Below are 16191 nucleotides of genomic sequence, written 5' to 3' on the forward strand. Positions count from 1 at the left end.
ATTAATACAAAGTATTCCGTATTATGAATGCAATACAATAGTAAGATGGAAGACTAGAAGAAGGGCTGAGATGGAGCTGCCAAGTAGTATGTATGTATGTACAGGTTCTCAATTGCCAAATCAGAATAATGCTGGTATTTATGAGGATCACCCGGACCTTAAACCTACGGATGAGGCTGTTGTTGAAAAGCAATGTCTTATACGGGAATGCTTTCAGGAATTGACGGGGGATCCTGAAAGGGCACAGATTATGGCTGAGGCTTGGCATGCAGAAAGTCGGAATATTGGGTTTATGGATTACATTGCACGGATTTGGACACAGAGAGAGCAGCCAGTGAGTCCTGTAGAGTATTAGGAGCTGAAAAGGAAAGGATAAAACGTGATTTGCGAGGAGATTTGAATAACAAAAAATCTGTGGTGTTGATTGTGGATAACGAGTCAGATGCAATTAATTAATACTCCGTAATGTTTTTTTAGAGACATTATTAATCAATCAGTTAATCACCTTTTATGAATAAATTAAAATCATGGGAGTAGTGCAGACTGCATAGTGCAGTGGTATAGTATTACGTAATACTACAACATGTTCCATTCCTGCTTTAAATTGCCTCATTGTATTCTTCTTCTTCATTCATTTTCAACCTTCTCATCTTTACACTAAGTAACTAAGTGACTAGGCAGTGAACAACCATGGATGCTCACCCTTACGCTCCAAATGATCTAAGCCTACCTGGTTTCGTGCCTAATCTTCTTTCAAGTTCAACCATTCTGCTTCTTTTTGCTGTCGCCACACTCGTTGTTTTCTCCCTCTCCTGGATCATCCCGGGTAACTCTTTTTTTTTTTTTTTTTTTTTATCGTCACCTCATATGATTGTGCCAGGGACAGGATTGTCCTCTAGAATATGTAGACATCTGTGAATGTGTCAAAATGCAAAACTGTTAACTACTTAACGACTAACGCCGATCTGCAGCTTCATTCTTAATGTAACCCAAAGAAACAAGTACAATTGGCAAACAAGTAGATACAACTTATAATTAGATTATGAATTTAAAATGGGATACTTGTGCTTAAGACTGCATTTGTTGGTTCACCACTGTATTCGCTGCCTACTACAGGGTTGGTTTCAAAGACAACGAAAATGGAAAGGTTGCTAATATGTTGGTGGGTGTTTACTGCCCTAATCCATATAATCGTGGAGGGATACTTTGTTTTCGCTCCCGAATTCTTCAAGGATAAAACTGGAAATTACTTGGCTGAAATCTGTAAGTCTTTTCACTCACTATTATCTTAATAATAAGTGAAATAAGTGGGAGATTAATTTAGGGGTTGTACAGGGAAAGAGTACAGCAAGGGTGATTCGAGATATGCTGGTAGGGATGGTGCAACAGTCCTTATAGAAGGAATAACAGCGGTTGTAGAGGGTCCGGCGTCTCTATTAGCGGTGTACGCGATAGCAAAGCACAGGTCATACAGTGATGTACTCCAGTTGGCGGTATCTCTAGGGCAACTCTATGGTTGTGCAATGTACTTTGGGACAGCCTTTTACGAAGGGAACCATTTTGCAGCAAGTCGGTATTACTATTACGCATACTTCATAGGAGCAAATGCATCTTGGGTAATCATACCAACACTCATATCCATCCGAAGTTGGATAAATATTTGCCAATTCTGTAACACCATAAATTCCACAAACAAGACCAAATCCCTTTGATTTTACTACTACTGTCTACTACTTGTATTGTTTCATCTTCCATCTGTTATTGTATCATTTTGTGTCACTTAAGAAGTTGAGCAGTACCATAAATGAAATTGGGTCGAGTTAAACAAACATTAAAGATTTCAGTATAAATAGAAATGCGAAACTAAAAGTAGAGGGTTGAACAATTGACCCCACCTCCAAAGTTGAAATCTGACGCATTTAAGGGAAAGAGACAGATGAAATCGTGACTGCTGCACGATTTTGAATGAGAATTATGGTAGAAAGATTAAATGTAATTTTGCAATAAACTAGTACAAGTGAATTAAGAAGATATACAGTAGCTAGCTAATATTGATGGACTGACTAACGAGGAATGCAAACAAGTAGGTGAGGGAGGTTGCTACAAGTCTACAAGTCTCCGTAGTAGCTAATATGCAATATTTATTTGAATTTTTATTATTATTATTAATATTAAATTTGGTGACCTAACTCTTGGGGAATGCTTTGATTAGGTCAGCAAAAACTGTAAATGAATCAAACACTCAACAACAAACTATTAATACTCTCATACTCTGAAATTAAATTAAATGCTTGCTGGCTGCCTCTTTCATTGCAGTTAAACATAGCATCACACATTCACACCTCTCCTCTCCTCTCTAATATTATTCCAACTACATACATACAAGATACAACCCAAACATAGAAATACTTGCCTTTTATCCGGGCATTCCATGAAATTGGAACCTTTTGTTTTCATAAACACAACCAAAATGGAAAACGGCAAGATCGGAAAACACAAGACAGGTAGGAAACTGGTGAGCTACGATGAGTTGCCGCAATACATGAAAGATAATGAGTTCATTCACAACTACTACAGAGCTGAATGGTCTCTCAAGCATGCTTTTTTCAGCTTGTTTCAGTGCCATAATGAAACTCTCAACATCTGGACGTATCTATCTCTTTCTACCTTTTTTTTATCATCTAATTGATTTTAATTGGATTGATTTGAGTGTATCCTAATGTTGGGTTCTGGTTTTAATATTGAATGAATATAGACATTTACTAGGGCTTCTTCTGTTTGTGGGATTGACTGTTGTTAATGCTGCCCATCTTTCACAAGCACTTCATCTCTTTGGATTCTTCAGGTATTTTACTTGTTTCCATTTTATGCATCAACTATCAACCATCTAAGTAGCTTGCTTTCTTGATGCTACAAAGTTGACCTAATACTCTTTACTCTAATACCTGGGTTTGGTAAACCACATCAAGTAGAGGAGACACTCATTTGTAGTTGTTGGTCTTACAAGCTAGGTATACCTGCTAGGTAGTTTAATTAGTATGAAAATCTAAAGTAAGAAAGAATCCAACATGCATATGTCCACTAACTTAGCTGATAAAGTCATTACTGATGCGTTTATTCATGGTTATTAAGCGGTAGCAACTAAAATGCATGACGAAATAGTTAAATGCTGCACACAAGATGTGGGACTCCCTACTTTTTTTTATTCATGCCATTGTATGTAGGGATTTGTATTCACTCCCTTATTGTTTATTCTCATTGAAGCACCCCAATCCTGTTTCAGGACCTCTCCTTCGGGGTTGGGGACAAATTCGTCGCATGATTCCACTCATTTCTTAACGGTAAATTCCATATCCAAACACTGAATTCAACAACTAATACGAGTATATGTTACCCTGGAATAATTTTCATGCCTTCGCTTGTCTAAGTGTGATTTCATATAAGACACGCATACGACATGTGATATATTATATATATCGGAGTAAGTAACATAACAGCAGCCAGTACATCACTACATCCTTTTTTTATCTACAATTAAACACAAGGAGTTTCAGGACATGACAAAATTGATAAATTTGAAGCACGTAACACATCAAGGAGTGGATCAAACTCACCCAATGGAAGCCGCAGCAAGGTGGCCGTTTTATGTCTACTTAAGCGGCTCTATGTTCTGCCTTCTATCAAGCAGCATCTGCCATCTCTTCTGTTGCCATTCCCACCACCTAAACCTGTGGCTCCTACGCATGGACTACTCTGGAATCACCGTCATGATCATTACTTCCTTTTTCCCGGCCATGTACTATATCTTCCAGTGTCAGCCTGTCTGGCAAATCGTATACCTCAGTGGAATCTCAATCTTTGGCGCTTTCACTATCGCCACCCTACTCTCCCCGACCCTTTCCTCTGGCAAATGGAGGGCTTTCCGAGCCGTCCTTTTCGTATGCATGGGCCTATTTGGACTAATCCCGGCTATTCATGCCTGTGTCTTGAACTGGACTAATCCTAGACGAAATCTGACCCTGGCATATGAAGGTGGCATGGCCTTATCTTATCTGATAGGGACCGGGTTCTATGTGAGCAGGATCCCCGAGAGATGGAAGCCGGGCTGGTTTGACCTTGTTGGACACAGCCATCAGATTTTCCATGTGTTTGTGGTCATGGGCGCACTGACTCATTATGGTGCTGCTTTGGTTTTGATGGAGTACAGAGACCAGGTTGGATGCTGACAATGTCGACAACTTGCCATCATTAAGGATTGATTTTATATATATATATATATAAGGAATTCTTTTAGGATTTGTAGATAGAGGCTAATTTATTTCATTGTTGTGATATTCATGGCTATGGCTAATGAGTAGCTCAGTAATTCATATTACGAAGTACTTTTGGTATGTTTTTATCAAAATCACTGTAGTAATAACATTACAGAAAAACAAGAATGTTACTCCATAATAACCAAAGTTTGAAAGTTGTATCTATACATTGATCGAGCAAATTACAAGAAGCATTATGTAGGCTGTCAGTATCTCAGGGACCAATAGCGGGAATCAGAGTTGTATCAAGCTGGTTCAGTGATTCAACTGCTCCAGCTAGTTCAACACCCCCCTCCCCTCCACGAAAAAAACAAAGCATATAAGTCACTTCTTCCACATCTGAAAGTTCTATCATTCCTTTAACAATGGCATATCTCAATGATCAAAGAATGGTCTTAAAAATCCATTGCAAAAGGCAAGGCTTTCTATCAGCTGATAGCTCAGTAATTCTTTTTTTTTTTTTCCAGCTTGAAATAATTTCTAGTTGAGATTGTTCATTACAGGTTCCAATTGAATAGATGCAATATGGTAAGAGCTTACCAAAGGGAGAGTAGCTGGAAAGCACAATAACATGGGCAGATGCACGGCGAATAGCATACCAAAGAGGATTACTGCTACCAGAAGCAGCATACGGAGTTGTGTATCTGTGTAGATACGATTTAAAAGGTACAACTTCCCCCTGAAAATATATGAATAATGTCAAAAGAAATGGCGTTTTATATTCATGTAGTAAAAAAAGCGTTCTTCACAACTTCCCCCTATAATATAGAAGCCAGCAGTCTATAGCTGCTTATAAGGTGTTGTCAAAGTGTCAAATGTCAACAAGTTTACCCCATTGCCTCAAAGGTTCCCACATATGTTGGGTAAGGAGGGCCTTTTGCTTAGTCTTACCTCTGAGTTAAAAATCCAATGACATTTTTTGATGACCAACAATGAAAAAGAGGCAGAGACAATTGTGATATCCGAAACTTTGGCATCCTCTGCAACTAACACTATCCATTCACCGACAGCTTTGTTCAAGTGATTAAAACAATAACTTAGTACTTCCTAGCAGACGAAGTTGTACACAACTTTGAAGGAACTTAAGAGTACAGCGTACAAGTGTGTACCCGTAGAAATACAGGCACATAGCCAAACAACGAATTCAGATGAGGACATTACTGACAAAAGAATCCCATATATATTTAATGTAATCTAGAAAACAGGTAAATTGGTTGAAACTTGAATACTTCATAGTAAAATAGTATACAGTCATCCGTATTCATTCTATAACACCATCCTAATTCCTACAGTAATTCCTAATTCCTAGTAGTAGTCAATCAAATCAATTCCCGTGGAAGGAAGGAAGGAAGAATATAACTAACTAACTAACTAACTAGTCAGTAGGGAGTATATCAAAATATAAGAGCTGGATGGAATGATACCAAAATATCCAAATCATCCAAAATTGAATATCAAGAGAGTAGGAATGTGAAATGTGATAACGAGATAATTGGCAATCCAATACATCATTAAATGCAATTAAATAAACAAACAAATTTACAAAATCAAAGCAATAAAAGGGAAAGGAACAAGATACCTTACCTTGAAGAATAAAGAGTTGGATACAATACAATTACGGAAATGGTGGATCAATCATGATTCAAGATACATGCTGCTACAGTGCACAAATAGGATTATACATCCAACAGGTTGTCAAGACAAGCGTAACCAATGAGTATAAGAATACGAGAACATATGTATTAACTTTCCGAAATTTACTTTAAAGTTCATGTTTTTAATGTGTAAATTGATGAGTTCAATACTTTTTAATAAAGCTCATATTCTTTAACATAAAGCTCGGATACTTTATCACAAAGCTCAGATTCTACACCGTACAACATATACAACTGGTTGTATAGTCCATGAATTGGCTACAGTGCTACTCCTACAAGGCTACAATACATACTAACACGAATCATCCTTGAGATGCTACCAAAACCAAAACACAAATTCTTACTTAAGACCGGCAGTATCCGTCTGAAATTGTAGACGGATACCATTTTGTGAGACAAAATGCCCATTTGGAGGATAGTGGGAGGCACATGGGGGTGTCCCCACCTTGTCCCCTCTATTTGTTTTGTGAGTGTAACTACCCGTTTCAATATTCGACCCGTCTTAAGCAAGACCAACTCAAACCAAAAAGGGTGGGACTTGGGACATGGATCCATTCAAATAATGAAATGTCAAATGTAGGGATGTCAACGGGGTGGGTACAAGTGGGTACCACCCCGCACCCGGCCCCAGTTGGGGCGGGATGGGTAGAGCTTTGGCGGGTGCGGTTACAAAAATTGTACCCGCCATGGGTCATGAGCGGCAGGGCGGGGATGGATTTCGCATCTTCCCCATCTAATACCCCGCCTACCTGCCAATCATTAAAAAAATTAGTAGGATTATGATAATTTTATAAATCGTATTTAGTTATAATTAAGATATAATGATAATAATAGCTATTTTATAAAGTTTTTACTAATTTATTTGGTTAAAAATTAAAATTATAAAGATAAAATAAAAAAATGAAAATTAATAGTGATTAAACCAACTTTTACAAAAAAAAATTATCGAATAAAATTATGGTCTAGCGGGTTAATGGGTAAACGGGGCGGGTACAGTTTTATATTTTTACCCGCTGGGGCGGGGATGGTTTTGGAAATTTGTACCCGCCACGGGTGGTGGAGCGAGGATGGGTACAAGTTTTTCTTGGTGGGTACGGGTACAGGGGGAGCTTATATCCCCGTCCCAATGACATCCCTAGTCAAATGTATGTATGAGCTGACAACACAGATCAGGGTTTGCTTCCTTAGGGCACTAGTGGTTGACTGGCTGTTCATCGGTCCGGAGAACTGGACCGGAACCGAAATCTAAAAAAATCATGGACAGGAGACCCGATCGGAATTAAAATTCTAGTCCAAGACCGGATCGGATCGTTGGACCGGAATTATTTTTAGATACCCTCTTTTTCAAGTTCCGGTCCAAAAAAAACTGGACCGATTGGATCGGATTAAATAGGCGTATACTTGTTTTTTTATATAATATTTTTAAAAAAAATAAAAAATACAATAATTTCGGTCTTTCGCGTCCAAGACCGGACCGAAAACCGAAATCTTTAAAAATGTTGAACGGGGACCGGATCGGAATTTTTAATTCCAGTTCCGGTCTAGTAGATTCCGGTCCGGACCGAATTATGCCCACCCCTACTAGTAATAGAGATTTGTCAATAGGTTTGTAAGATGATGTGTCTACAAACCCGTTTAGACATGCGTGTTGAGGTTTTGTGGAGAGAGAATGTGAGAGAATAAGTAGTTTAGTGGATCATGTGATGAACCTTAAAGACGTTTATTTATTGTTGGGATGATGTTTGTATGTAAATAAGTTTGTATATTAGTGTTCCGGGTGTAATTTCCAGAGCAGTTATTAGTTACCACCCGTGGCTTGTAGAATAATGTCTTGAGTTGAACCCTTCTTGCTTCTATCGTCCCTCTCGGCCTCTCCTGCAACAATGAACGAAGGCGAGGGCTTGGGCCGTGTGCCAAGCGTACTCACTCCGACGCTCAAGTCGATAAACTTAAAGGATTAAGGCTCGTGTTACTTGGCTAGATACGTATTGTGGAGAGATAAGGGAGATATTACCAGATGAATAGCGTATTTAGGTTTTAGTTGTGGGATCCTTTCCTCAATGAAGGTTGAGGAGTATTTATAGACTTTCACCTTTTGTCACGTAATGGCCAAGTGGCCAAGTGGCTAGCAGGTGGAAAGACTGATCTACCCCTCGGCCGAGATACCTATGGCGGCGGCGGGCGTATTGACTCGCCGCCGAGGGGTCTTGGATATGAGTACGCGGGTATGTGTCCCGGGCGGTCATCATCACCGAGACCAGTGTGACAGCCGATGGGATGCATCGGCTAGTCCATCTAAGTCGTTGACTTCTTTGTGGATATCTTTGACCTTGCTCAATGTGTTGACTTGGTCGGCGGTGCGAAATATGCCCCATCAATTTGCCCCCAGCGTAGTCTATGCCGTGGTATGGGCTCCGATGTACGTTGAGCATATATTCTGCACAAGTATTTTCCGAAAATTTTTCTGTATCGGCTTCTTCTTCTGCATCGGCGTGGCTCTTGTTAGGCCGTACCGTATACCATATCCCCCCTCCACATGGATGCGTAAAGGGCATCCGATGTGTAAAAGAACATGAGGCTGGCCGAGACCAATCTTGAGAGTCTTAGGTTGATTTTGATTGCCCCGGCCGTGCTTCCTGGCTTGGTTGATCGGTGGCGGCGGTGACCGATACCTAGGAATTTGTTTGAGGAAGATGAATAGTCGAAGAGATGTGAATGGGCGTGCTGAAGACGCTTGGTCACTGTTGCATTGATTGACGTTTAACTGTTGCGACGATTGACATTCCGTGGTTGCATGCTCGACACGTGTCTGCTCGCTGATTGGCTATCGCTCCATGGGCTGTGCTCTGATTGGTCCTTCTTTATGGGCTTTTTTCCTATAAATAGGGCAGTTTTTCCGTGATTTTGGTCACTAATTTTATTTTCTCAAATTTTTCCTAAAATCTTCATCTTTCTTAAACTTTCAAGGGCTTCCTTTTCTTCCAATCTTCAGAGTTTTTGATCCGGCGCGCACTTTTTCCTTTTAAGGTAAACAAACGAATTTTTCTTTTCCTCGCTAGTAATTTGTTGTAAGCATGTCTGCTGCTGATGCCGGGACTAGCACTTCTGCGCCGGGGGGTTCCCCGTCGCGCCCTGACGAGGAGGAGATATTAGAGGCCATCCCGCTAAGGTTTGGGGGCCCTAGGTCTCCTTCTCCCGTAGTTGGCTGTCCATCCCGAGGAAGGGGAGGATGAGGATGCTAATGACGATGGTGAGAGGGCTCCTGTTGCTGGTGAGAGGGCGGCCATCCCGGATCATGGTGAGGCCTGCAGGATTGGCCTCGACCGTGCCTGGACAAATAAGTTTGCAAGCAGTTCCGGAGGGACCCTTTTCGGAGATCATTTCTTCTTCGGTGAGGGGTATAGAATTGTTATCCCCGAGGAGGGTCGGTGGTCTGTTGCCCTCCCCCGGCCATATCGGCGTGTACCTCAGGCAGTTGGAGTATGGGCTCCGGTTTCCTTTGAACGAGCACGTCGTGGCCATCATCAAAGCCATGAATCTTGCCGTGGCCCAACTGCATCCGTTGGCCATGAGGACGATAATCGGCTTTGTGTGGCTCTGTCTCTTTAAAGGGGAGGTCCCTATCGTTAACTTATTCCGCCGGCTCCATAGTCTTCGGCCGTCATTCGCCCGAAAGGTGGGGTGGTACAGCGTGCAGACGGAGCCGGGGTATGTCTCCGTAAACAAGCTTACCTCCTGCAAAGACTGGCAGGGGCGGTGGGTGTACGTCCAAGTGCCGGAGGACTACCCTTTGCCTCGGTCTTTTCAGAGCCCCGTTCACTTACGGTGTGAGACCCGGGAAGAGTATGAGAAATACGTCTCCCGGGGTAGCAAGGTTAAGATGGACGCTTCTTTTGTCCCTCTTACGGCGGATGAGAAGCGGGCGGTCTGCGGCTATTTGATCTTTGAGGAGGGATGGGCGCCCCGACTCGGATTATTCTTCGGACGAGATGCTCTGCCGCGTCGGCCTCATCTGACCGCCCTCGGCCGTGGTGAGTAGGGTCGGTGTGAGGCCCACCTTTACTTGTTATGTTCTGTTTGGAGCTTTTTACCTCTTTCATGTAACTCTTGTTTGGCTACTTGCAGATCGGTTTGGTCGGGATCATCGAGAGAAGGACTTGGAGAGGCAGGGCTTGATAAGGACGGAAAGGTTCTCACCGTCGTCCCTACGGTGAAGCACGTGATCGCCGACGTCCCCTAACGAAGTCATGGAAAGACAGACGAAGGCGCCGATCGGAGACGGCTCGAGCACGGGTTCTCGACAACGTCTTTGAGAAGATCAAAGAAGGCGGCGTCAAGTCGGCGGGCAGTATCAATGGCAACTCCCTCTCCGACCCGGTGGGTCGAAAAGGATCGTGTGGAGGTGATCAACATTTCGAGGGGAGGTGACCGTTGCTAAGGTCGCTTCTCCGAAGAAGAGGAAAGACCCACCGTCTGCTTCCACCGTTGCCGAGGAGCACCCCACCCCGACCCTCCAACTAAGAGGGTTCGAACTGGTACGGATTTAACTTGTGGTTCGGATTTGGCCGCTCTTTGGGCATTCCCGATGACAGCTTTACGACGTGTCAATGCACGGTGACATGGATGCTCTCTGTAATTTTTTTGCGGTTCCATCGCCGGCAGCCCCGTTCTCACCGAACGGCAAGTAGGGAAGCGACTGAGAAGGCGATTGAGAAGGCGGGTGACCGAACGTCGTCGTGGACTCCTCACCCCGTTTTACTCCCGCCGAGCTCGTGGCGGAGGGCGAGAGAATATATAAGAGGCTGGGGAGATGGAGTCGTCTAGCCGCCTCCCTCATCATGGAGCAAGAAAAGGCCACGGCCGAATCGGGCCGCGATTACAAGGCTCAAGCTTGATCTCTCTGCGCGAGGGGGAAGCCGGGAAGGCTAAGCCGGATCTTCTTCTTTGCAAAGGGGCGTGCGAGAGGAAGCCGAGAAGCTGCCGAGGGCCGAGAGGGCCAAAGTTGAGAGGCGATGGCGCCACGGCCAAGATGATGGAGGAGCGAGATAGGTATAAAGGTGCCTACGACGCCGTGGTTGCCAAGAGGGGACGAGTGGGAGGATCGGTTCCGAAGCGGCGGAGGTGCTCGGGGACACGCAGCTATCCTTGCTCGAAAGAGAAGGATATTGAGATGCTTCAGGATGATCTCCTCCCTAAAATGTGCGTCCGGTTTGGGACCAGGCCGAGAAGGCGACCAGGGGAGGCGATAAGAAGACTCGTCCCGAGGGCTCTTTCCGTGGGATAAATTTGATACACTTTTGGACGAAATGGCGATCTTTGAGGAGGCAAGGCGACTCTTGAAGGCGAGGCGGCGAAAGTGAAGGAGGGTGAGAGGGTCAAGTTGCTTGAAGATGCTCGGCCTTCCACAAAGCCGGCCACCGATGATCTTTGTCGCTACGAAGGAGGGGAGCATCGGGCATAGGGAGACGGGCGGTCGTCACCGGACTCACCCGGCGTCTCGGATAGCTTTAGCTGTTCGGGGCCAATTATTGAGCCTTCTCTCCCTGCCATCCTTTTGGCGCTTCCAATTCTAAGTCTGTACCCTTTTGTAATTCTGTTTCCTTGCTTTTTGTAAAGCTCTGGTAGGTAGAGTTTAGGCAATCCTTATGGGGACGGCCGTCGTTTGTACTCTCCTTGCAATCGTTTTTAATAAAGTTTATCTATTTGGTCCTCGGCTTGGCCGGGACTCTGATCACGATCCTTTGCTTGTCTTCTTGTGTCATCAACTAAGTGTCTTCGTTTTTACATTCGAATCGTGTAGGCATATTGACCGCTAGATTGGCGTCTCAATTGCACTTTGTGTGCGTCTCTTTTTAGCGTATCGGCCGACGTGTTCCCCGTCGCTCTCGGTTTTGGTCGAGGTAATCGGGGTTGCGGCCGATAGCGATCAGAATCGTGTGTAGGCATATTGACCGCTAGATTGGCGTCTCAATTGCACTGAGTATACGTCTCTATTTAGCGTATCGGCCGACGTGTTCCCCGTCGCTCTCGGTTTTGGCCGAGGTAATCGGGGTTGCGGCCGATAGCGGCCAGAATCGTGTAGGCATATTGACCGCTAGATTGGCGTCTCAATTGCACTGAGTATACGTCTCTATTTAGCGTATCGGCCGACGTGTTCCCGTCGCTCTCGGTTTTGGCCGAGGTAATCGGGGTTGCGGCCGATAGCGGCCGAATCGTGTAGGCATATTGACCGCTAGATTGGCGTCTCAATGCACCGAGTATACGTCTCTTTTTAGCGTATCGGCCGACGTGTTCCCCGTCGCTCTCGGTTTTGGCCGAGGTAATCGGGGTTGCGGCCGATAAGCGATTCTTCCCTTCGAGTTTCCGTCTAATGGCAAATCGTGGAGGGGACAGACACTTTGATGGAGAACTTGGGTGATTCATTTGCTTGTCATGATCGTGCGTTGGGGTGTCCACAATGTGTTTGGACACCTCCGCCGCTATACAAAGTATTTTCTCAAGTTATCGGTGTTCCAATGGCTCATCGGGGGCACACCTCCCATGTCTGTCGGCCCGCAGTATGTACCCGGCCTCATCTCTTCTACCACTTTGTAGGGGCCCTCCCAGTTGGCCGTCAGTTTGCCATGAATATTTCCTTTGTTGGTGGCAGCCGACTTCCTTAGGACTAGGTCTCCTATTGTCAAATCCCTTTTGTGGACCCTTCGGTTGTAGGCTCTCTTCATCCGGTTCTGATATACGGCCAAGTTAAGGCGTGCCGTGTCTCGGCTCTCTTCGACAAGGTCTAGGGAAGCTCTTAGGCCCTCCTCGTTTTCAATCGGGTCAAAGGTGGCCGTTACGAATGTCGGCACCGTCGCTTCGATCGGCAAGACCGCTTCGGAGCCGTAGACTAGATGGAAGGGGGTGTATCCCGTTGCTTCTTTCTCTGTGGTTCGAAGGGACCACGGGACGCCGGGTAGCTCATCGGCCCACCTTCCCTTAAGGTCTTCAACCGTCTTCTTTAAACCGTTGAGGATGGTTTTGTTGGTACGCCCCACTTTGCCCATTACTCGTGGGTGGCGGACGGAGGAATACGCAAACTTGATGCCGAGCTCTTCTAACCGATTCATTATCGTCGCTCCAAAACTCTCGGCCGTGGTCGAATACCATAACTTGAGGTAATCCGAAGCGGGTTATAACGTTTTCCCAGATTACCTTTCTGACGGCAGCTGTGGTTTTTGCTGGTACTGCTACGGCCTCAACCCATTTGGTGAAGTAGTCAACGGCGACGATTAAGAACTTCCTACCCCCGGAGGCCGTTGGGAATGGCCCTAGCATGTCCATCCCCCATTGCGCGAAGGGAAGGGGACTGAGCACCGGTTGTAGGTCTCTGGAGGGGGCGTGTATCACCGGGGCATGCATCCCGACGATTCGTGCACTTCTTGGTCTTCGTTACGGAATCTTGAAGCATGGTGGGCCGAGTAGCCAGCTCGGAGAGCTTTGTGGGCTAGTGTTCTTGCCCCCATGTGATGTCCACAGATGCCTTCGTGGATTTACGCCGATGCTCGATTCTGCGTCGGCGGACCGACACACTTCAAGAGTGGTCTTATTACGGATCTTCCGTACGGTTCCCCTTCGAACAACGGTACCGCGGCGATCCTTTTATTTTGGCCGAGGGATTGCGGCCCTCCGGCAACTCACCCGTAAGCTTGTATCTCATTATCGGAGTCATCCACGTTGTCTCGGTCTCTATGTTACCCACCATGCTTTGACGGTCTCGGTGATGCTTTTTGCGTTCTGATGTCTACCAAGATGCGGTTCGGTGACATTCTTGATGGTTGAGCTGGCCGGTTTGGAGAGAGCGTCGGCCGGTTGTTCTCGGATCCGGGAACGCACTTTGGATTTGGAAGGATTTCAATTTTGCTACGTCGGCTTTCACCCTCTCTAGGTACCTTACCATTCCGTCGTCCCGAGCCTCATACTCCCCTCGATTTGGTTAGTAACCAACGGTGAGTCCGTCTTCAACACAATGTGTTACTGCTCCGACCCCCTAGCTAGCTCGACTCCGATTATCACCGCCTCGTATTCGGACTCATTGTTCGAGGCCGAGAAGGTGAATTTCAAGGCGTACTCAAACTCGTCTCCGTTTGGGCTGATGATGAGGATGCCGGCTCCTGAGCTATTCGTCGTGGAGGAGCCGTCGGTGTAGACCTCCCATATGCCCGGGTTTGGCTCTTCCCGATACGTGCATTCGGCCAGGAAATCTGCAAGCGCTTGCCCCTTTATCGAAGGCCTTGGTTTGTCTTGAATGCCGAAACCGAGAGAGCTCCACCGCCCATTTGATGAGCCTGCCGGATTGTTCGAATTTTTCCAAGGATTTCTCCAATGGTTGATCGGTTAGGACCGTCACGGGGTGTCGTCGAAGTAGGGTTTCAACTTCCTTGTGGCGGCGACGACGGCGAAGGCCGCTTTTTTTTGATTAGTGGGTAATTTCTTTCGGCGGGCAACAGTGTATGGTGACAAAGTAGATTGGGTGTTCTTTGTTTGTCTTCTTCCCTCGATGATCACGACCGACCGTGGCCGAGGTTCTTGCTATGTATAGGTATAGCGTCTCTCCCAATATCGGCCGACGAGTTGGGAGAGTCGAAGATGAGCTTTCGATTGTTTGAAAGCCGTGCTCTGTTCCTCCCCCACAGTGAAGTCTTTATTTCCTTTCAGCACTTTGAAGAATGGCGTGCTTTTGTCGGCTGACCGAGAGATGAAACGGGCGAGAGCCGCCATTCTTCCGGTCAGCATCATAACCTCTTTCCGATTCCTTGGTTCTGGCAGGTCTAGAATTGCTTGGACTTTGTCTGGATTGGCATCTATGCCTCTGGCGCTGACAAGTACTCTGATGGTATCAAGCTATACCTCGCAAGTGCACGATTCTATCGTTGTACACTATTAAGGGTCGATCCCACAAGGAGTTGAAAAGATTACTAATTGTTCTAATCCGATCGTTTAGCTAAGTCGAAAATAAGAGAGGATGGTTGTTATACTAATGCTACCTAAAATAAAGAGAAATGCAAACTTAACAAAAGCAAGGAAATTAAGCAAACACGAGGGTAGGTTGTAATTCAAATAATTTAAAGGCCTAAGACTCGGTTCTTCCCAAACAATTCGCAATTCCACATGGTTAAATTTCTAGGCTAATCACAAAGGTAGTTAGGTGAGGAGGTGACGGCTCTAATTCGCCTAAGACCCCCCTCTCGGGTTCGAAATAGGACACTAGCACTACCCACCAACCCCCCTCTCGGGTTCGAAGGTCGGAATCCCTAACTCAATACCCGACTACCCCAAAAACATGCATTTTCCCAAGGTAGTCCAATATTTGCTAAGGTCATTAAGCCCCATCAATTCCCGGGTCATCCCACTCCCTCTCTCGAGGGTCGATTTCAAACGCTAGTTTAGAGGTGTCCTACCCCGGTTCTCCCTTTCGGTCTCAACCGAGGTCAACAATAGGGTCAAGTCTCGGGTATCCAAATCACAACCTAACCAACTCTCGTTGGTGGTCAAGGGTCGTAAGTCGACACTACCCAAAAGTCAACCCATAAACCAAGTCAATCCTCTAAACTACCCTCACCAATTTTCCCAAATAATTAGCCTTTATGAAATTCAATTAGTGAAATTACTCATGTTGGGTCAAACCGAGCCTTAGTGGAAGACTACTCACTAATCATGGCTCTAATTGCAAAATAAACAACAAAGATGGAAACTTTGGTCACAAACATGGTGAGAAGATGAAATTCACTACTAAACATGCAACAATCTAACAATGGGTGGAAGGAAAGATGATTTAATCTAATAATGAGAGAGATTTAAACCTAAAGACACAATCTTTAATCAAATCAACTCAAAGATTAAGTCTTTGAGGACAACTACCCAAGGATGAACAAAAGAAAGAGTAACAAAGGAAAGATGAACAATGATAAGATAAGAAATGATGGAATTAGCAACAACAAACAAACAACAACGACAATTTTAACATAAACAATCAAACAAACATAAAAGATGAACAAAATGTAAACAAATGAAAATAGGGAGAGAAATAATACCAACAAAATAGTGAAAGAGGAATTTGGATAGAAATAATAAAGAAGGAAATCCTTCAATCTTCTTACAAACCCAAATTCAATCACTAATTGATTGAAGAACTTCTCTAATTAAAGAAAGATTAACAAAGAGATTAAGAAAGTTTAAAGCTTGAA

The 16191-nt window shown here is 44.8% G+C and overlaps 2 protein-coding genes and 1 long non-coding RNA gene across 3 annotated transcripts; 2 read left to right on the forward strand and 1 right to left on the reverse strand.

Moving 5' to 3' along the window:
- The first annotated feature begins 44 nt into the window (after positions 1-44).
- On the forward strand, positions 45-1717 carry LOC141597454 (putative 3-beta-hydroxysteroid-Delta(8),Delta(7)-isomerase). The gene is made up of 3 exons (XM_074417920.1): positions 45-826; positions 1117-1263; positions 1336-1717. The coding sequence occupies exons 1-3, from the start codon at positions 691-693 to the stop codon at positions 1710-1712; spliced, it is 660 nt and encodes a 219-aa protein (XP_074274021.1). The 5' UTR covers positions 45-690; the 3' UTR covers positions 1713-1717.
- Positions 1718-2265: 548 nt separating this feature from the next.
- LOC141597452 (heptahelical transmembrane protein 1-like) lies at positions 2266-4480 on the forward strand. The gene is made up of 4 exons (XM_074417919.1): positions 2266-2649; positions 2756-2845; positions 3284-3341; positions 3555-4480. The coding sequence occupies exons 1-4, from the start codon at positions 2432-2434 to the stop codon at positions 4224-4226; spliced, it is 1038 nt and encodes a 345-aa protein (XP_074274020.1). The 5' UTR covers positions 2266-2431; the 3' UTR covers positions 4227-4480.
- LOC141597455 (uncharacterized) lies at positions 4430-5994 on the reverse strand. The gene is made up of 2 exons (XR_012522784.1): positions 5898-5994; positions 4430-4992 (listed from the first exon to the last, which is right to left on the reverse strand). It is a non-coding gene; the product is annotated as an uncharacterized LOC141597455 (long non-coding RNA).
- Positions 5995-16191: the final 10197 nt, after the last annotated feature.

Source organism: Silene latifolia, chromosome 8, assembly GCF_048544455.1.
Source record: "Silene latifolia isolate original U9 population chromosome 8, ASM4854445v1, whole genome shotgun sequence".
Classification (NCBI taxonomy): domain Eukaryota; kingdom Viridiplantae; phylum Streptophyta; class Magnoliopsida; order Caryophyllales; family Caryophyllaceae; genus Silene; species Silene latifolia.